Below are 21,246 nucleotides of genomic sequence, written 5' to 3'. Positions count from 1 at the left end.
ATCTTAGTACTTATTATCATTGTTCTTAATGATTTCAAGGATTTTCTAAACAATCCCCTGTCCTCTTGTTCTAACTCTGTCTGGTAGAAAAATCTTCTGTTAGTATTTTGGACTTTTCAGGAGGTACGGAACTCGAAAAAGGGCAAGGTCAAAGAGCACGCTTCGAAATTTTTGAGATGAACAAAATGAGCCGAAGTATGCCAACAGGAGGTCAACAGGCTGGGAAAGAAAGGGGTGGCACGGGCCCCACCTAGGTCATGCCACCTACTCTCTTTCCCACCTTGTTTCTCAGATGCCTTTGATTCCACCTCCATCCTCTTCGTCTTGACCTAAAACCTTCTATAAAAAGAGTCCCCGACGCGATATTAAAAAATACGGAGGCAAAGATCGAAGACAAGAAATGAAGAGCCGGAAGGCTGCCTCTAGAAGGAGCTTAGAGGGGGAGAACCGCAGCCGAAATCACCTTCGGTGGACTCCACCCTTCTCCGGCATGTTCATCTTCACCAACACCTCCAGCAACATCCTCCATATACCTCGTGTACTCTCTTGGCAAACATGGTTTGTGAGGCAATCTATTGCTTGCCCATGATCTATTGTATCTCTTTGCCTATGTTTGAGTAGTGATTTGTTTATGACAATTGTGGAATAATTTATTGTTGGTTGCATACAAGTATATGCTATCTTATATGATGATCTTATGTACTAATATAACACATATGTTGGGGGATGCATGAGATCGTCACCGTTGCATGATGATAGGAGGAGGGTTAGCTGGAGGTTGACAGAAACAGTGTCCCAAGTCTTAAATATGCATGTTATATCACTTCATGGTTAATTAACGAGAGGTATAACTATGCAGACCTTAAATATAGGTGAAGTAATATGAAGTCGATGTTCGCATAAAACCATCATAGAACAACATAAATGATAAAAACTTGACCAAATACTCATTCCACATCATATATAATCGTAGCTAGATCATCCTATGCCCTCAGGAACATGGGGAACTACTCACAAGTGTCAAACATGATATGGACTAGAGGCATAATGATTACAACACAATCTGAAATTATAATCTCTCCACCAAATAAAGACAAAGTACCAATCGCAAACATGCAACTAGCCCTTAAAACAATATCCGGGGTTCAATCAAACACAAACTATGAGGGGGATGAAGTCGATCTCGTAGATGGTGATGGTGGTGATGATGGTGCTGATGTAGATGTTGACGGAGATGCCTCCCCCTACGTCAAGGAGGAGTGGTGATGACGATGACGTTAATTTCCCCTTCACCTGAGTCACCGGTGCGACAGGATATGTCCTCTCCCGGAGTAGGAGAGGACTTTCGCCTCTGCCGCCTCCTCAATAAATCTCGAGAAAAATAGTGCTTAGGTTTTTTTTAGCAAAACAGATGCGCCTGTATAAAGGGGGAACCGAGGCGATTCTCAAGGGACAAACGGGCCTAGGTGGCACGCCCAGCAGAGGGGGGCATGCCACCTGACCTGTTTTGATCATCGTGGCTCCCCTCTCGTACTTCTTTGGCCCACTGTCTTTATCTTGATGAAAAACTGATCGTGTATTTTTCATTTGATTTTTAGGTGTCCGGAAGGTCCCTGCAACAGCAAAATACGAAAAGGAGGTTTTCGGCCTCCAAGAAGTTAAATACCAACGAAAGGGGCTTTGTAGGAAAGTCCCATAAATCAACTAAAAATGCATAAATAACGATGTATGATGGAAAATATCAATGGAAACTAATCATATATCACAATATTGATGATGTAAAATGCACGTATCAATTTCTCACTAGCTAGTCTGACCCACCACCTCCTAGCCTTGCCTTAAGTTTGTATCTCCTTCTCCTTTTTGAAACCTGCCTGAGCGGTGAGCGGCAGCGAAAACTGTCTCGGTTCTTGGTGGTGACTCAAAGATGGAAGGTCGTACGGGGTGTGGATATGTAAGTTACTAGAGTTAAAGTAGTGATGAATAAAATGATATGGAAGTTTCACGCTGCATTTATCGAAGCTAGGATTTTCATGCAGGGGTGATGTCCTTGCATGAGACAAGAAGATGCAAAGCAACAATATCTGATTCTTGAAATGGATTTGAGAAGGATTATGATGAAGTGAACTTGGAGTTCCTATTTGTCTATGCGTTGGTCAAATGTCTATCCCAAAAATGGTGTAAATGGCTAAAGGAAGTTCCTAAGGTGTAACTAGGAGTGTTTAAGTTAAGTGGCCTTTGGTAGATATGAAAAGTATTTTGGTAGCTTCAAAGGGGTGAGATATGTCTATCCCTCATCTCTTCTCCTTTATAATCTAGCAATAGATTTTCTCGCCAAGATGGCAACGAATGCAAAAAGTAATGGCATTTTTTACTTACCTAGTTCTCAAGAGGGTGGTAAGTTGCATTGCCATGTTTCAGTATGATGATTATCAAGATGATATGTATAAAATTAGAAATGTGAAGCTGTTACTTTAATCTTTTGATTAAAGATACATTTTAAGAAAAGTGAAGTTTTGTTGGTTTAATGGGAGTGACGTTAAGTTACAATTTGTGATGAGATGTACAACTGGTAGTCGGTAAATTGGCCACGTAAGTATATGTGGGTCCTCGTGTTTCGATCTGGATTGTTAGTGTGTGATTAATTATTGGAGTTTCTTACTTGAGGTAATTGAGAAGAAACTAGAGGGTTAAAGGGTCGGTATTTATCCATAGGTGGGAAGCTTACTCTTATTAATTCCAGTTTGACAAGTGCACCTACATTTAGCATATGTCTATGTGTCGGTTCCCTCTCATTATTGCTGAAGAAATGGATAAGTCGATAAAACATTTTTTTCCTTGCAAGGCAGTTGATAAAAGAGGAAATATCAAATGGTAAAATGAGCTCTTATTTTTCTTAACCTAGAAGAAACGTGGTTTGGGTGTGAAGAATTTGAGAGGATTGAATATGTGCTTGTTCAGTAAGTGCAAGTGGAAACTTGAGGCTAAACAGGATTCTGGCGAAACATTGTTTCAATATTATATCTGCAAAGTGGTTGCGTTAGACATATCTACGGAGAAGCCCTAATTCTCCATGCTAGAATTTTTTGCTAAAAGCTGGAGATTTATAACTACAGGTAGAAGATGCTTACTAACTTTTTATAGGATAAATTGTGTCACTACTTATCTTTCCCCAATATTTGTGCTCCGAGGAAAATAATTCATTCAGAGAGTGGTTTTTGTAAGCACCATGACACCTAAACCCACATTTGTTTAGACATTTTTGGTGTCCAAAAGTTTTTCCTAAAATATCTACACATTGCAGTAAAAAAGTTATGTTGATACGTAAAGTTTGAGGTTAGTATGTTACGGTATTTGAGAGAAACAAAAAAATGATTAATTTTATTTACATATATTCGCTAACACTTGTTATTTAGCTGTTATTTGGGCATATGACACATTCTATAAGTTTTCCTTCTAATTCCTTTTGTGACACCGTACACTCATCCCTTTTCACAGATTTTTGTGTTGTAATGTTGTACAGAAATTCAATAGTTAGCACGGAGTAGATGTGTAGGTGTCAATTGTCATTGTGCTCAATCACAACTTCATCAATCAGGAAATACACACAGTTAATTGGCAATTTGGCATCTGGCTTTTAGAAGATGCTTAGACGAAGGTTTACACGATCAACAAATTGCCGGCAGTTCCTATTTGTTTGGGTGATGATGTGCCAATGTGGTCCTGGACAAAAAAAGTTGCAATCAAGAGTACGCATGACCACCTCACTAACGTTGGGCCTGATATACCCTTGAAGCAACTGTGGAAATCAATGACCCCCTTCAAAATCATGGCTGTGGTTGATATATCACGATATCATTGCTACAAAAAAATAACATGAAGAAAAGAGAGCGAGCTGGGGATTGAACTTCCAGGTTTTGTTCTGTGGATGAAACTATTCACATATAGTTTTAACTGCGTTTTTTTTTCCTGAACCATATGGTTTTGACGGACTTGACGATGTTTTTTCCCGAACCATATGGTTTTGACGGTGTTATTGCCCTGAATTGTGAGCATGATGATTGGTGCATCTGCCATGCCAGGTTATTTCTCACAATATCTTTGGTGGTTTACTCACTTTATTCCTGTTAATGTCTATTTGCAAAATTTAGGGGTGGCTGCCATTCGTTGGGCCATTTGGAAAGTAGAATTGGAGCATGTTTTGAAGGAAATGTATGCACTCTCCTGCAAGAGCCAATGTGCTCAATTTATGTATTTTTGAAATATTGGGCAGGTCTCACAAAGACTGACAAGTTAATTGCTGGCGCCTGAAGCTCTAGAGACCTTAGCGCCACAGATGGGATCAAACTAGCGCCAGGGGATGCTGATCCAGCGAGACAGGACTACTCTAGGTGGCGATGGAGATGCTTGAGGATGTTGCTGAACGCTGATGAAAGGTGAAAACGCTGGGGAGAGGAAGTGCAAGAGAAAAGAACAAGGAGGGGAAGTGATGACGCTGTGCTTGATTCTATACGTTCATGTTTGTTGTTATTGTTGCTTTAGATGGGTTTGCTGTTGGTAGTCTTTTGCTGGTTAGCTTGTAACTCTTGTGTGGACTGTTTGGCCCAACTATGGGGCAACTGAAACAAACAACCAATGTGTGAGTATTACTGATAACCCCAACTTTTTCTCTAATATTCTCCTCACCATTTATAAATTGCTGCTTCCTCGTAGGAAGATTCATTGAAAAGAAGGATATACTCAAATAGGATATGTACAATCAGGTACTTATACACAAAGTAGCACAAATCATATAATTTGACATCACAACACAAGGCATGGCGTACTGCATGGACACTGGACATGGACACGAGGAACTGTCCAGGACAAGAGCGTAGTTCTTATTCCGATGAAAGATCAGCACCGCAAGCCATCGTGCGCAACTGTACCGCGGGGTGCAGAGATGGCCTGGTCGGCAAGAACATTCAGGTGCAACCACCTCCGCAGCCGGAGCCACAACCTGAACCTCAGCCGCTGGACTTGGTGTGGCCGGTCTTGGAGCCTTCCATGACCATGCCGCCGCCGCAACCGCCGCCACAACCACCACCACAGCCTGAACCGCAACCGCCTGACTTAGTGTAGCCGGTCTTGCCTTCCATGACCATGCTGCCGCAACCGGCGCCACAACCGCCACCACAGCCCGAACCGCAACCGCCTGACTTAGTGTAGCCGGTCTTGCCTTCCATGACCATGCTGCCGCAACCGCCGCCACCACAGCCTGAACCGCAACCGCCTGACTTAGTGTAGCCGGTCTTGCCTTCAATGACCATGCCGCTGCAACCACCTCCACAGCCTGAACCGCAACCGCCGGACTTAGCGTAGCCGGTCTTGGAACCTTCCATCAACATGCTACCACAGCCGCCACCACAGCCAGAGCCACAGCCACTAGACTTTGCGTAGCTAGTCTTGGAGCCTTCGGTCACCATGCCACTGCAACTGCCACCGCATCCAGAGCCACAGCCACTAGACTTGACAATGCCGGCCTTGGACCCTTCGATCACCATGCTGCCGCAGCCACCACCGCAGCCCGAGCCACAGCCAGAGCCACAGCCACTAGACTTGACGATGCCAGCCTTGGAGCCTTCGATGGCCATGCCACCACAGCCTCCTCCACCACCACAACCCGAACCACAGCCACCTGACTTGGTGTTCCCCTGCGTCATGGATCTTTCAATAACCATGTTGCTACCACAGGAACTACCGCATCCAGATCCACACCCAGCAGATTCAAGACGGCCATTCCCGCCGCCTGCGATAACACCACTGCTCACAAGACCGCCCTTTGAGCTCACTGTGACAACGGAGCCACTGCAGCCACCACCACAGCCTGATCCGCAACCACCACATTTAGAATCAGCAACCTTGCCGCTTGCGGTGACAGCGCCCTCACAGCTAGCATGACCATCCTTGTCACTTGCCATGACCAAGTCACCATCACAGGCCGTCCCACAAGTGCCACATTGTGCTGGAGCAGCCATGGCGCCTTCTGCTCCACCTTTCACGGTTTCAGAAGCCATGGTAGTATCAGGCTCAACAATTGCACCCTCTTGAACCATGGCTCCTTCGATGAGCTTCGCACCATCTTTGTCAGTGGCATTCAGGAACAAGAACGATATTGCAATCCAGGGAAGCAGAAACCAATCCTCATCCACCTAAGATAAAGAAATAACTCCGTGAGTATATTCGAGATGCAAGGAAGTTAATTTTGACTATCTAGAAGGATATGACATTAAAACTGTGCGTTGTACCGTGATAAACTCTGATTCAGTGTCAAGTAGTGCGACTGCTTTGCCATAGGGGTGTTCAGCAGAGAACTTCACAGCAGTAACTGCTGTAGTATCTTCAGCATGCTGACTGCAGCATTTCAGTTCATATGCTAGTCTCCTTCCCCTGTATATTTTGATCTGCTTTGTTCAAAGAAGTATAAGAACTTTGCAAATACAAAACACAAGAAGTTTTATGTGATATCAATGCTACGACCATTTTTTTAGCGAACATAATGTCTCTATGAGTTGAGCTGTAGACTGCAGTTGTTCTTACCAGTTTGTTATCACCTTTGATCTCGAGTATGCAGCCATCCTGGGTTATTTTAAGGTCACTGGTGATGGATAGGTTGGAGTTAATAAAAGACCATTTAGTTTCCTTGAATTCTGCAAGCTGAAATGGCTTTTTTGATGACTTCGTTACTCCAACCAATTCCTGGTTAAGAAGCATGCCACTCTTTGCCTTGTTCTCCCTGGGGTGAAGGGGGCAATCTTTGATTAGAACGAAGGGTTCATACATGGATGATTTGAGACATAACTGCTAAACAAATCCCCTAGACTGGAAGAAAGAACTTTCTGCTTCAACTCAGAAAAAAAAATTATGTGTTTTTAAGGAGCCTAAATATAGCCACAGAATCTGAACACCAGTTTGTACAGCAAATAACAATTTGCATCTGAAATAATTATGTAAACAATATCATAATACACTATTAGAAGTACCAATTAACATATAATAGTAGCACCATCATTTTGGCGGGTAAGTACCACTATGTATCATGTAGTACTTAATAATGAGCATAAAAAATCCTTCCTAGACTTGATGTTTCTACAAAGGAAAAGTATTTACTTATACCACTAGGACAAAATAATCACCTTATCTGAAGACGAATAAGTTCAGTACCACAGTCATACACGAAGCGAGTCCAGGAGCTCATTTGTTGATCCTTGACGGAAGGTGGCAATAGGCAGGCCTTCAGAGAGAAAGGTTTAACATTGATCATGCTAAGCACCTGTGGAGCTCGCCTAGGGACAGTAGAAGATGCAGCAACACGAAGACTGATGGCTGGGGAGCCGGCATATCCAACATGAGATTTCAGTTCAAACCATCTCTCAAAGGAAAGCTTGGAATCAGGCTGTGCAAGTTCCTGAAGAGAGATTGAGACCTCCCCTAGTGGTTCTGATTTCCTCGACGATGATGCCCCAAAATAGGAATGATCAACCATTACTGTCAGAATGAGTTCTCCAGTAGGTTCACATTGAAAACCAGCTCCAATACTCTTCCCTGTTTTTGCTAAAATATCTAACCTGCCACCATCGCTGATAAACAGATCTGGCTGACTCTTGGTGAACCATACATACACGCTTTTCTCAGGAATTGAAGATGGTAAATTCTTGATGTCCACAATTTGTAAATACAACTGCAAAGGATGGAAATGTTTCGAGTAAATAAATTTGGTAGAACCTATAGGCAAAAGAAGTGCTTACCCGGTTACCCCAGATATTAGATACCATATAGACCGTGTTTTCGGAAAAGTAAGACTTAATAGATATAACATTCCACATTTTAGGTTATATTATCAGATCACAAAGAACTTCCGTACCAAATTTGTCGTACTTGTGTAACTGTTGCTTCAGGAACAATAAGATGTAAAAAGAACATCATACCTCCAGAACTGTTGTTTCAAGAATAGTAAGATGCTTGTCTGCCTCACCGAGACCAAAACCATTATCATCCTGAGTTGTAAATATCTGAGGAGTGGATGTCACAGGAGTTGGCAAGTTTCCACGGTACATAGCACCAACCTTCCAGTATCTCAGACCAAAGATATTCTCGAATTGCTCCGTGGTTCCAGAAAACCCGGTGTCAAGCTTCTTTCCTACAGCTCGATCATCGTCTGTGTCATCATGCTCCAAAACTCTCCCAAGGAGATTCATCATGTCAGTGTAGTAGGTAACAGGATGCAGTTGGTGAGTGTGCCACATGAGATCCACATCATACGTTGGCACACGAAAGAACTTCCTTCCTTTCTCCTGATTCACCTTGATCACATACAAAAACCCTTTGTATCGAGCTAAAGCTTCTTCAAGAAAACGGCGATCGTGCATGCTTGGTGTTCCAACCTGCCAGCAACAAAGAAACTCCCTGATTTTCTGTACTATTTGTTTATTTTTTTGGCATATGTATGGCTCAAGAGTTAACAGTTATGTAACTACCACCAACATTTTCTCTATAATATATGATATGCATACGATGCATATTAGAGAGGAAAAACATATCAGCACCATTTTCTATGATGTTTAAATCAGGAAGGAATCTGCTTGTGAAACTTAAATTGCAATAGCTAAGTTTTAGATTACTCATTCAATCATGGGAATCACAGTGATGTGTCTTATATGTAGTGCATAAGATGAGTAGTGTAACTACCTGGTAGACGAAAGAAGACTGTCTCCTAACAGCTGAGACCAAATTATAGGAAATGCCCCCTGCAGCTTCATTGCTGGCATAAACGGAACCATCAGAAGGACTTGTGTACTCCAGGTCAAAGGGCTCCCCAGGACATAATAACTCAGTCCAAACTTTGGCAGCCTGATCCTTGGACTTTGTTTGGACGGATGACTCGACGTTGCTATTGTCCAATATTCTGCCATATAATCGCTTGCAGTCCTTTACGTATTGAGCCTGAAAGATACACGCGTCAGCACAGCATCGCAGCAAAAGGCACAAGGTGTATTTCATATGGACATTTCTAATAGCCTGCCCTATTTTTGTTTTATGTCAGGAGGTGCACAACAGTTCCCTAATTGGGTGTTGACAGCAATCCCAAATGCCGGGTATATTGAGTAATTCTGAATGAGGCACGATAATTTGATATTAGGATGCCTACCGGATTAAGCCGATGGCAGTGCCAAATCCATTCGCAGTCAAGTGGAACAACCAAAGGCCCATCTACAATTGCAGCCTCAGTGTGCTTGGCAAGAAGGGGAAGCCAGCAAGCTTTGTACCTAGCACAACAACAAAGCCAATGTGTCAAAGTGTCAGCAGCAGAGGATAAATTAGTTAATTTCAGAAAGAATAGCTGAAAATGTCAAGATAAGACCAGAAACCCAAGTCAGTAACACCCTATTTTAATTGAAATTACAAGTCTGAAAATAGTTTCAGAAAACACTGTCTATGAGACTATGGCAGCCACCGAAACTGAAAATCCGATCATTCGCAAAATCGTCAACTCATATCAAGGATTCAAGGTAGTATTTGTTAAACTAGTGGCGTTTATCCTACGATTTTACATCAGGGTCTAATTTTTCTCAAGCAGGTGTGTGCTAGGAGGCATAATAAACACTATAATCCGAACAGTGATTGGGCAAGTTTTCTTTCCAGAAATTCACCCCAAGGGTTGATCGAAATTGGTCCCAGAATTTTCAGTCCAAGAGTCAGTTCCAACTAATCTCTCAGCAAGCCCTACAGAGTAGGGTAGGGTTTTCTTCACCAACCAACCAACCATCCCACGACAGGCAGACAGAAGAAGATGGCGTGAGGAACGACGGAACACCAAAGAAAATTCCACACGCAAAGCAAACAAACGCCTCTTGTGTGTTTCGAAAAGGCAGGGGCCAGGGGAGACGGCGGTACCTGCGTATGGCCCTGTCGAGCAGCGGTCCCTCGTAGAGCCAGCGGCGGCGGTCGACGGCCTCGAGGAAGTCCTGGTGGCGCAGCGCGGCCGGGATGAGGTCCTCGCCGACGCCGATCCCCTGCGCCGCCGCCCAGTTGGACGCCTGATCCCCGTCCATTGTTCCTTCCTCCTCCGATCGGCCGCGGTGGAGAAGTAGACGACGATTTATCCGAGTCCTACAAGAACACGATCGCCGGGTTGACCTGGATTCAGTTTCTTGGCACACGGCTTTGACTAGTACTCCAAGAAAGTAACCTAAAAGATGGTTCTTTCGGAAAGTAAAACCTAGAGAAAAGAGGCGAATCAGAAACAACAAGAACCTGAAGAGGGAGACTGCGCTACTCTGACAGCTGCGGACTGGCACCACCGCCGCCACCGTTCCCTATTTATAGGGAGGGGGTGGATAGGGGATTAGGGGATTGAGCTTCAGTGACTTTGCCACCCCACAAAGTCACTGACTTTGTGTCACTTACAAGTAGGGCAATGTAGGACACATATAATAAGGGGTTTCACATTGCCCCACTTGTAAGTGACACAAAGTCAGTGACTTTGTGGGGTGGCAAAATCACTGAAGCTCAATCCGTGGATAGGACGGTGCACGCGACGGAGGCAAAACAGGGCCTAAATTATTGACGAACTGAACAATCGTGATCCACAGCGACGAGATCAGACCTTTGGTGAGCTTTCAGTTTAAGGGCCGGTATTTGTAGCGTGTGTTGCCAAGTCTGCAAACACTTTCTGAACCGATTGCAGTGAACTTTCTTGGCACACTTGGTAGGAAGCAACTGCAAGTGCATTCTCTACCAGCTCCAACTTGTTATAAAATTCAATCCTCTGCAGATCCCAGAGGCCAGATGCGATATGCTTCGTCACACAAAATGAGGAGCCTTGTTGTACGTCCATGTGTGTACTACGGTACTACACCACTATGTTCAGTAGTACACTAGTGCTATGTGTGAAGCTTCATGTACTAGCCAATGCAACCACATGATCAAACCGATGGAAAGAGCTAGGTAATCCATCTCAACATCCCTCTTCACGTGTGACCGGAAGAAGAGAAGAGGAGATTTAACACGTGGAAAACAGAATAACACACCTATGGACATAGAGGTGGGCAAATATTGCGGAAGCCAGGACTTGAACTCGAGACCCTGGCATGTGAAGCTTCATGCACTAGCCAACGCAACCACAGATCCGAACTGATGAAAATCTCAACACTCTGTTCAGCCTCGTGCCTTCATCTTTGAATATTTTGGCCCCAAAATGAACCAGCGTGCCAATATGATATTCCCTCCAAGATCCAAATTATTTGTCGTGGATTCTAAGGGAGTAAGAGCATCTCCAACAGACGCTGTAAAAGGCGCGCGCGGCAAAAAAAAAACCGCCAGTATGGCGCGCGCGGGCGCCCGCGCGAAGCTCCAGCAGACGCGGGAAAAGGGCGCGCGCGGTAAAAAAAATTGCCGCGCCCACGCGTTTGCGCCATCCCGCGCGGGAAAGTTGCCGCGTGCGCTGCCGCGCGCGCTATAAATGCGACACGCGCGAACGCGCCAACCGTCTGAATCTTCCGCGTGTCGCCCCGCCTCACTCTCTCTCCCCTACCGCTCTGCCTCTGCGCCGACGTTCCGCCTCCGTCTCCGGCACCATGCCTCCGCGCCGCCACCCCGCCTCCGGCTACTTCAGCGTCCGGGCGCGGCCAAGCGGCCGCTTTGACGCGGAGATCCGCTCCGCCGACGAGCGGATCCACCTCGGGACATTCGACACGGCGCACGAGGCGGCGCGGGCGTACGACGCCGTCGCCTGGCGCCTCGGCCGCTCCCGCCGGAGGATGAACTTCCACGACGTCTGGACGCGGGAGCAGGCGGAGGCACTCGCGCCGCCACCATCGGCCATCACGCGCGAGCAGCAGCGCCGCCGACGGGAGCTCGAGCAGCGGCTTCTCACCGCCGAGCGCGACGAACGCTTCCGCCTCGAGTGGGCGCGACAATTTCCCGAAGACGTCGCGGCGACGGAGGCGTTTTACAATCGGAAGGTGGAGGAGAAGGCAGCGGCGGCGGCGGCGGCGGCGAAGAAGGCGAGCCGCGAGAAGCGCCGGGTGGAGTCCGCGGCGAGGAAGGTGGCGAGGGCCGAGAAGGCGGCGAGGAAGGAGGAGGAGAGGAAAAACGGCGCCGGGCCGTCCACCATCGTTCTTTCCTCCTCCTCCTTCGAGTGGACTTCGACGCCGGTGTCCGAGACGACTTCGAGCTGAGACTCGTCGGACTTCACGTGGGATTCGGAGTAGGATAGACTAGTTTCAAATAAAATGTATTTCGTATCGTCGAACTTTTAATATATTTCGTATTTTTAAATAAATTTTGTGTTTTATTTGAATTGTTTGAATTATTTTGAATTGACAACGGCGAGCGAGTAGACGTTCGCGCCGCGCCGCGCGCTGCAAAATGGCGCGCCCGGCGGAGGAGCACTTTTCCCGCCCGAGAACGCGCGGTAAAATGCCGCTTCCGGCGGGGCACTTTTCACCGCTGCACGCGCTATGTGTTTACAGCGCGCTGAAACCGACGTATAGCGCGCCGATTTTTCCAGCACCTGTTGGAGATGCTCTAATATTATTTCAGTGCATGGTGCTGTAATCTATGGTTCACAATAAAACTCGCTTACGCCATGTTTGGTTCGTAGTCATATCTTCACAAGCTCTGCTACCTGTGTGATAACTACTTTTTCTTTCAGTGCCACCGTTGTCTCATGGCACACCTACTCTGTTACTCAGGTTTCAGGGAGCCATCACATGTCTGAAAAATTTACTTCCATGCGCCATACATCTTCTTGCTGAATAACAAATCAATCTAGGAGGGCCCTACCCATTGGGAAAATAGAGTGTTGCTTGCAAGCTTAAGCAACTATGCACCACACTTGGATTATTCAACAATGGAGACACCCTGCCTGTGTGAATCATGCCACTTCCTGGGCATATGCAGTACGGTCGTACTACAGGCGATGAAGCTACATGCCATGTAGTACAGAGCTGAGATGCGTTTGATCGTACGCTAGCAACTTTCTTCCTGCCATGCCATCTTTCCTTGAAAGGCCAAGATCACATAGATATCCATGACTTCTGCCGGGTCATGTCTCTCCCAGACTAGTACATATATGGACAAAATTTAAGAAGAAATGGCATGATTTACATGTTACGAATATCTGGTTGCAATTTGGAGACTGAAGGAGGCATGTGGCAAGACATTTAGGAGTAAATACGTGAAGCAAAATTCTGTCTCTGGATGGGTGTTACAAAACCTTGACAATCTCACTTCTGGCAGGGGTTGATGAAAGTAAAAGATAGTATCTTATTTAGCTTTTCTAGAAACATTGTAGGAAATGGTAAAAGGATTAGATATTGGAGGGTTTATGGATAATGGACAAAACTTCAAGTATTCAATATTACTTTCATTATGTGGAAACACCATAATATTGACACCATAATACTTGAAGTTTTGTCACGGAAATCAACTTGAAGGACGCTGTGGTACCAGGGTTTGCTCCTGGTGGTTACGGGGAGGACGCGGACCTCGACAAGGCCGTTGTGCAGCTCGAGAAGAAGACCAGCTTTACGCCCGGCCATTTCGTCGAGGAGAACCACCTCCCCATAGTCATCGGTCTGGTGTCGGAGAGGGGCCACCGTGAAGCCAATCGAGAAGGCGGAGGAGTGGAGGCTTGTGGCGGCGGAGCAGGGCAAGGTCTACCCGGACCTTGATACCAACGAGGAGTGAAACCGCTGCATTGCCGCCCGCGTCACCGTCGCCGGAATAGGCTCGGGTGAGCATCCCGGAGCCGCATTTTGGTCACTAGAATGCCGTGGTGGCAATTTCATAGGTTTGGAGAGGATTTTGTAGGTGTTTAAACAAATTTATTGCACTTTTGTATGCATGACTGAATGTTGAACTGAATGCATGATCTGTCTCCCGCGTTCTTTAAAAAAAATTGCAGTTTACACTGTCATATATGTTCTGCGCTAGCAACTTTTAAACTACAAATCGCGATTTCTGCAGCTTGCATCCATGCTTTTGCACGTTACGGTTTGTGGGGTCGGCTATAGAAGTAGAGTTCTGAAACTTGGTAGTTGGTTTGGTCTGAAATTGGGAACCGATGTTGCTGGATGACATAATAATTTGTAACACCTTTTGGTTTCATTTGAAATGAAATGGGGCTGAGCCCCTTAATTTTAAAAAATAAGTATCACCTCAAAACTATATGTCAATATTCTAAAAATATCTATGTTTCGAATCATAAAATGTAGTTAAATATATCAGAAAGGAGAAAAATGTTCTGACAAAAATGTTTACATATATATGTTTGTTCTTGAGAAATGCGCAAGCACAAACGGACATGGCGAATCAGTTGTGTCTGCAACGACAAGGTTAGTTGGCGATCCAGCTTGACTAACGGAAACAAATGTATATAATTTTGCACGAACTATTTCCGACGTATATTAAGCTTGGACAGAGTGCGAAGGTACATCACGAAGAGAGTGATTGAGTGAAACATCTGAAGTCCCAGCATGCGCTTGCTAGCGGGGCACGACGAACCCGTCACTGTTGCGAGCCGGACCGGGTGATGAAGAGGACGGCCAGGCCGCCGACGAGCGCCGTCACCACGATCGCCAGCGCCGGCGCCGGCGTGGGCACGCCAAAGTTCTGCAACAACAACAACACGTCGAAACGGGCAGCGCGCCGTCAGTCGTGAGCACGTAGGCAGCATAGCAAAGCCGCACAACACAAGCTATGTCCGTGGGCGCGTACCTCGACGAAGCCCTTGCCGGTGGACACCTCAGAGACGACCGCGGCGGCGAAGCTCATCATGGCGAGGCGGCTCGCCCACACGTCGACAGCGCTGGCGCTGGCTCCCTGCTTGCCGCTCTGCTCGCACCTCACGGACAGAGACGGCGCGGCCCTGGAGCTGACGCGAAGCAGGTAGGCACCGTGGTTGGAGCGCAGCGCCGGCCGGCGAGAACAGGCCGCGGGGACGGCCACCGGAGACGAGCGTAGGATGGAGATGAACGCCATGAGATAGTTGCGATGTCCTGGCCTGAGCTCGCGTTCGCTTCTTGGTATTGGTTTTGTGTTGCTGGGGTTGGGGAACTCGGAACCAGACGAAGTGAGTGGCCACTGGCTGGCCGTTTGGACGCCGCTCTATCCACGGAAAAATAGTCTGGAGCGACCACGGTCCCACCAAGTTCTCATGGGCTTTTTCTTGCGTGGTTTGTCCTTGCGTCGGCTGGGCTGGGCTGGCCTGGGATGACCATTTTGCAAAGAAATGCATTTAGGCCTAGGGTTGTAAACGGCATCCCGCATAAGTCCACGAAAGCATTAACTAATTCAAATTAGACTAGTTTTGTTACAGTATAAAAGTTACATCTAACCTAGCCGGTTTTTTGATGTAACCATATATTTCATTAGACAATTTGTTTACAGAGACACCACACAAGACAAACATTAGCATCAAGCAACTTTGCACAAGAAAACTCACAAGAAGTAAAACTACAAGTTCACCCTTGGAGAAACCTGTGCCTCGCCGAAACATCGTCCATCTTCCTCCAATGCCACCATGGTAGCACTGGAAAAAGAGGTGAACAACCACCACACATAGATTTGGGAGAGCACCATCGCATTCAATGATGCTTTTTGAGCCGATGAACTGGGTCGTCGCAGAGGACGAGCCCGAGACTTTGTGGCACGTCGGCCGGGGATCTTCCCCATGGTCACCAGATCCCAACACCGTCATCATCTCCAGACTCAGTCGAAGAAGACAAACGCTGCCGCCTGCCGTCATTCTCACACCCAACTGCAAGACGCCAGACATAACTGCAGCAGACAACGCAATCGTCACCCGCGAGAGTGTCGAACGCCAACCGCCAGACACGAATCTTACCAGATCCGAAGACCGGCAAGAAGACCAGGCCACCTGCCCTCCGACGTCACCGGTTAGAGCGACGCCGAGATGGAGAAAGAGCAGAGGCAAATTATTCCGACGCGACGCAATCTTCGCCATAGAACGGCGCCCCAAGAAAACACTTGTCAATAACTACTGGCCGAAGCCGATACTCCGGGTCCCCACCCCTCCCGTCGCCGGAACGGCCGACGGAGGAGGCGGGACCGGCGGTTGGCCGGCTTGCCGCAGAGATCGCCGCGTTGTCGGAGCGGTTCCTGTTTCGTGGGAGCGGTTCCGTAATAACGATGCATGTGCCCGATCCCTAACCTAGCCGGTTTTGAATGTGAAGCGGGACGGATCGGCTGGTGCTTTGCAACCCTTGCGTCTAAGAGCATCTCCAGCCGCGTCCCCCAAACCGTCCCCCAAAGGGATTTGGGGCGCGCCGGACAGAAAATGCGTTCCAGCCGCGTCCCCCAAAGCCCATTTTTGTCCGGCGCGGCCCGATACGGTGTCCGGCGCCCCGAGCCCGTCCCCGTCCCAAAGGGGACGCTCCGGGGACGCCGGACACAACGAAAGCGAGGCGGGGAGTGGCGGGGCCGACCCGTCGGCGACACGATTAATTTTAACCTAACCGTCGCCTACCTCGCGACGGAAGTTATTCGCGCGCAGTGACACACGGCGGCATCTTTGCCTTAATGGCGACGGAGGCGTAGGCGAGACGTCTCGTCGGTGCTGCGCAGCCTCCACGCGTCGCCGGCGTTCGCACGCCACCGCCCGTTCCCGCGCGATCTTCCCGCCTCTTCTCGCCTGTTCCCGCGCTTTCTTCCCGACGCCGGCGTCTATAAAAGGTCTCCCGGCTCAACGGTAGCCACCACACCCCGCCGGCAACAAACACAGCCCTCGTCGCTCCACCGCCGTCTCCTCCACCACCGGTAGCAATGGCGAACCGCCCCGGCGCCGGCCACTTCCCTCCACCGCCGTCCCCTCCACTTGCGGTCCCGGAAACGCAGGTCGACACCGACCCCTCGCCAGCCGGCCCGGGAAGAGCGATGGCGTGCACACCGTCGGCAGCGGCGGGAGGCGATGCGAGCAGCGAGGCCCGCCGGCAGCGGGAGGCGGCGCAGGCGGCGGATCCGGCGGCGTTCGCGCCCATGGCCCCGCTCGCCGGCGAGGCCGCGGCGGCAGCGGCGTGGCGAGGAGCGGCGGGACGCCACCGTTGTGGTGTCCGACGCCTCGACGAGACGAGAGGCGCGACGGTGCCGGTACCGGGCGGAGATGGAGCAGCGGTGGGCTGACGAGCGCCAGCGCCAGCGCGGTGAGCGGGAGGCGCTGTACCGTGAACGGCGGGAGTCGATCGAGCGCCAGCAGCAGCTGGCGACGGAGGAGCGTCATCAGCGGGAGGCGGCGCTGAGGGCGTTATGGGGGAGGCGGGCGGACAAGTTGGCGGCGGAGGACGCCGTGTTGGCGGCGGCGATGATGGAGGCGCCAACAGATGTGGAGGAGGAGGCGCCAATGGAGGAGGAGGAGGCCGAGGCGGAGGAGACCAAGGTGGAGGACGACGATGACGACGAGTTCGAGTGGTCCGACGACGACGGGCCGCACCCGGACGAGACGGCCGATCAGCAACGCGCGCTGATGGCGTGTATTTCACACGTTCGTTGGGCAACCCCAAGAGGAAGGTATGATGAGCACAGCAGCAAGTTTTCCCTCAGAAAGAAACCAAGGTTTATCGAACCAGGAGGAGCCAAGAAGCACGTTGAAGGTTGATGGCGGCGGGATGTAGTGCGGCGCAACACCGGAGATTCCGGCGCCAACGTGGAACTCTGCACAACACAACCAAACTACTTTGCCCCAACGAAACAGAGTGAGGTTGTCAATCTCACCGGCTTGCTCGTAACAAAGGATTAACCGTATTGTGTGGAAGATGATTGTTTGCGAGAGAAAACGAGTAGAAACAAGTATTGCAAGTAGATTGTATTTCGATAAAGAGAATTGGACCGGGGTCCACAGCTTCACTAGAGGTGTCTCTCCCATAAGACGAACAAGCATGTTGGGTGAACAAATTACGGTTGGGCAATTGACAAATAAAGAGAGCATGACAATGCACATACATATCATGATGAGTATAGTGAGATTTAATTGGGCATTACGACAAAGTACATAGACCGCCATCCAACCGCATCTATGCCTAAAAAGTCCACCTTCAGAGTTATCATCCGAACCCCTCCGCATTAAGTTGCAAACAACGTGACAATTGCATTAAGTATGGTGCGTAATGTAATCAACAACTACATCCTTAGACATAGCATCAATGTTTTATCCCTAGTGGCAACAAGACAACACAACCTTAGAACTTTCTCGTCACTGTCCCGGTGTCAATGCAGGCATGAACCCACTATCGAGCATAAGTACTCCCTCTTGGAGTTAAAAGCATCTACTTGGCCAGCAGCATCTACTAATAACGGAGAGAATGCAAGATCATAAACAACACATAAGCATAACTTTGATAATCAACATAACAAGTATTCTCTATTCATCGGATCCCAACAAACGCAACATATAGAATTACATATAGATGATCTTGATCATGATAGGCAGCTCACAAGATCCGACAATGATAGCACAATGGGGAGAAGACAACCATCTAGCTACTGCTATGGACCCATAGTCCAGGGGTAGACTACTCACTCATCACTCCGGAGGCGACCATGGCGGTGTAGAGTCCTCCGGGAGATGATTCCCCTCTCCGGCAGGGTGCCGGAGGCGATCTCCAGGATCCCCCGAGATGGGATCGGCGGCGACGGCGTCTCAGTAATGTTTTCCGTATCGTGGCTCTCGGCACCGGGGGTTTCGTCACGGAGGCTATTTGTAGGCGGAAGGGCAAGTCAAGAGGCGGCACGGGGGCCCACACCACAGGCCGGCGCGGCCAAGGGGGGCCGCGCCGCCCTAGGGTTTGGCTCCCCGTGGCCCCTCTTCGTCTCTCCTTCGGACTTCCGGAAGCTTCGTGAGAAAATAGGCCTCCGGGCTTTTATTTCGTCCAATTCCGAGAATATTTCTTTACTAGGATTTCTGAAACCAAAAACAGCGTAGAAACAAAGAATCGGCACTTCGGCATCTTGTTAATAGGTTAGTTCCGGAAAATGCACGAATATGATATAAAGTGTGCATAAAACATGTAGATAACATCAATAATGTGGCATGGAACACAAGAAATTATCGATACGTTGGAGACGTATCAGCATCCCCAAGCTTAGTTCCGCTTGTCCCGAGCAGGTAAAACGATAACAAAGATAATTTCCGGAGTGACATGCCATCATAATCTTGATCATACTATTTGTAAAGCATATGTAGAGAATGCAGCGATCAAAACAATGTGTATGACATGAGTAAACAAGTGAATCATAAAGCAAAGACTTTTCATGAATAGTACTTCAAGACAAGCATCAATAAGTCTTGCATAAGAGCTAACTCATAAAGCAATAATTCAAAGTAAAGGTATTGAAGCAACACAAAAGAAGATTAAGTTTCAGCAGTTGCTTTCAACTTGTAACATGTATATCTCATGGATATTGTCAACATAGAGTAATATAATAAGTGCAATAAGCAAGTATGTAAGAATCAATGCACAGTTCACACAAGTGTTTGCTTCTTGAGGTGGAGAGAAATAGGTGAACTGACTCAACATTGAAAGTAAAAGAATGGTCCTCATAGAGGAAAAGCATCGATTGCTATATTTGTGCTAGAGCTTTGATTTTGAAAACATAAAGAGAGCATAAAAGTAAAGTTTTGAGAGGTGTTTGTTGTTGTCAACGAATGGTAGCGGGTACTCTAACCCCCTTGCCGGACAAACCTTCAAAGAGCGGCTCCCATTTTATTTTATTTTTGGATGGCACTCCTTCCAACCTTTCTTTCACAAACCATGGCTAACCGAATCCTCAGGTGCCCGCCAACAATCTCATACCATGAAGGAGTACCTTTTTATTTTAGTTTTATTATGATGACACTCCTCCCAACCTTTGCTTACACAAGCCATGGCTAACCGAATCCTTCGGTGCCGTCCAACAATCACATACCATGGAGGAGTGTCTATTTTTGTTAATTAATTTGGGACTCGGGAATCCCATTGCCAGCTCTTTTTGCAAAATTATTGGATAAGCGGATGAAGCCACTAGTCCATTGGTGAAAGTTGCCCAACAAGATTGAAAGATAAACACCACATACTTCCTCATGAGCTATAAAACATTGACACAAATAAGAGGTAATAAATTTTGAATTGTTTAAAGGTAGCACTCAAGCAATTTACTTTGGAATGGCAGAGAAATACCATGTAGTAGGTAGGTATGGTGGACACAAATGGCATAGTGTTGGCTCAAGTATTTGGATGCATGAGAAGTATTCCCTCTCGATACAAGGTTTAGGCTAGCAAGGTTGTTTGAGGCAAACACAAGGATGAACTAGTACAGCAAAATTCACATAAAAGACATATTACAAGTATTATAAGACTATACATCGTCTTCCTTGTTGTTCAAACACCTTACTAGAAATTATCTAGACCTTAGAGAGACCAATTATGCAAACCAAATTTTAGCATGCTCTATGTATTTCTTCACTAATAGGTGCAAAGTATATGATGCAAGAGCTTAAACATGAGCACAACAATTGCCAAGTATCACATTACCCAAGACATTATAGCAATTACTACATGTATCATTTTCCAATTCCAACCATATAACAATTTAACGAAGAGGAAACTTCGCCATGAATATTATGAGCTAAGAACACATGTGTTCATTCGAACCAGCGGAGCGTGTCTCTCTCCCACACAAGCATGATGTAATCCAATTTATTCAAACACAAACAAAAACAAAAGCACACAGACGCTCCAAGTAAAGCACATAAGATGTGGCCGAATAAAAATGTAGTTTCAGGGGAGGAACCTGATAATTTGTTGATGAAGAAGGGGATGCCTTGGGCATCCCCAAGCTTAGACGCTTGAGTCTTCTTGATATATGCAGGGATGAACCACCGGGGCATCCCCAAGCTTAGAGCTTTCACTCTCCTTGATCATAGTATATCATCCTCCTCTCTTGACCCTTGAAAACTTCCTCCACACCAAACTCGAAACAACTCATTAGAGGGTTAGTGGACAATAAAAATTAACATGTTCAGAGGTGACACAATCATTCTTAACACTTCTGGACATTGCATAAAGCTACTGGATATTAATGGATCAAAGAAATTCATCCAACATAGCAAAAGAGGCAATGCGAAATAAAAGGCAGAATCTGTCAAAACAGAACAGTCCGTAAAGATGGATTTTATTAGGCCACCAGACTTGCTCAAATGAAAATGCTCAA

General features: G+C 47.3%; 2 protein-coding genes across 4 annotated transcripts; both read right to left on the bottom strand.

The window, feature by feature from the left end:
* Positions 1–4,688: 4,688 nt before the first annotated feature.
* On the bottom strand, positions 4,689–10,407 carry LOC124703014 (glycine-rich domain-containing protein 1-like). Of its 3 annotated transcripts, none has more exons than XM_047235218.1 (9): positions 10,294–10,407; positions 9,934–10,149; positions 9,188–9,305; positions 8,728–8,982; positions 7,968–8,423; positions 7,176–7,720; positions 6,580–6,775; positions 6,288–6,443; positions 4,689–6,191 (listed from the first exon to the last, which is right to left on the bottom strand). In XM_047235218.1, the coding sequence occupies exons 2-9, from the start codon at positions 10,089–10,091 to the stop codon at positions 5,007–5,009; spliced, it is 3,069 nt and encodes a 1,022-aa protein (XP_047091174.1). In that variant the 5' UTR covers positions 10,092–10,149; positions 10,294–10,407; the 3' UTR covers positions 4,689–5,006. The 3 variants fall into 3 exon arrangements, with proteins under 3 accessions (XP_047091174.1, XP_047091176.1, XP_047091175.1); XM_047235220.1 differs by lacking the exon at positions 10,294–10,407 and having other exon boundaries at positions 4,689–5,194; positions 5,273–6,191; positions 9,934–10,241; XM_047235219.1 differs by lacking the exons at positions 9,934–10,149; positions 10,294–10,407 and adding an exon at positions 9,690–9,821.
* A 3,881-nt stretch (positions 10,408–14,288) lies between these two features.
* Positions 14,289–15,149, bottom strand: LOC124698995 (stress enhanced protein 1, chloroplastic-like). Its single transcript, XM_047231376.1, has 2 exons — positions 14,761–15,149; positions 14,289–14,655 (listed from the first exon to the last, which is right to left on the bottom strand). The coding sequence occupies exons 1-2, from the start codon at positions 15,022–15,024 to the stop codon at positions 14,551–14,553; spliced, it is 369 nt and encodes a 122-aa protein (XP_047087332.1). The 5' UTR covers positions 15,025–15,149; the 3' UTR covers positions 14,289–14,550.
* Between the last annotated feature and the right edge of the window lie 6,097 nt (positions 15,150–21,246).

Source organism: Lolium rigidum, chromosome 3 (genome assembly GCF_022539505.1).
Source record: "Lolium rigidum isolate FL_2022 chromosome 3, APGP_CSIRO_Lrig_0.1, whole genome shotgun sequence".
NCBI lineage: Eukaryota > Viridiplantae > Streptophyta > Magnoliopsida > Poales > Poaceae > Lolium > Lolium rigidum.
The sequence above is the reverse complement of the archived record's forward strand: the minus strand, read 5'-3'. Positions and strand labels throughout refer to the sequence as shown.

Bases quoted from the DNA above. Each gene is read 5' to 3' on its own strand.
- LOC124703014 (XM_047235218.1), bottom strand. From the start codon at position 10,091: ATGGACGGGGATCAGGCGTCCAACTGGGCGGCGGCGCAGGGGATCGGC. The intron at 9,306-9,933 runs GTACCGCCGTCT...TTGTTGTGCTAG, and splicing joins CTCGACAGGGCCATACGCAG to GTACAAAGCTTGCTGGCTTC. The intron at 8,983-9,187 runs GTAGGCATCCTA...TGTATCTTTCAG, and splicing joins ACTGCCATCGGCTTAATCCG to GCTCAATACGTAAAGGACTG.
- LOC124698995 (XM_047231376.1), bottom strand. From the start codon at position 15,024: ATGGCGTTCATCTCCATCCTACGCTCGTCTCCGGTGGCCGTCCCCGCG. The intron at 14,656-14,760 runs GTACGCGCCCAC...TTGTTGTTGCAG, and splicing joins CCGGCAAGGGCTTCGTCGAG to AACTTTGGCGTGCCCACGCC.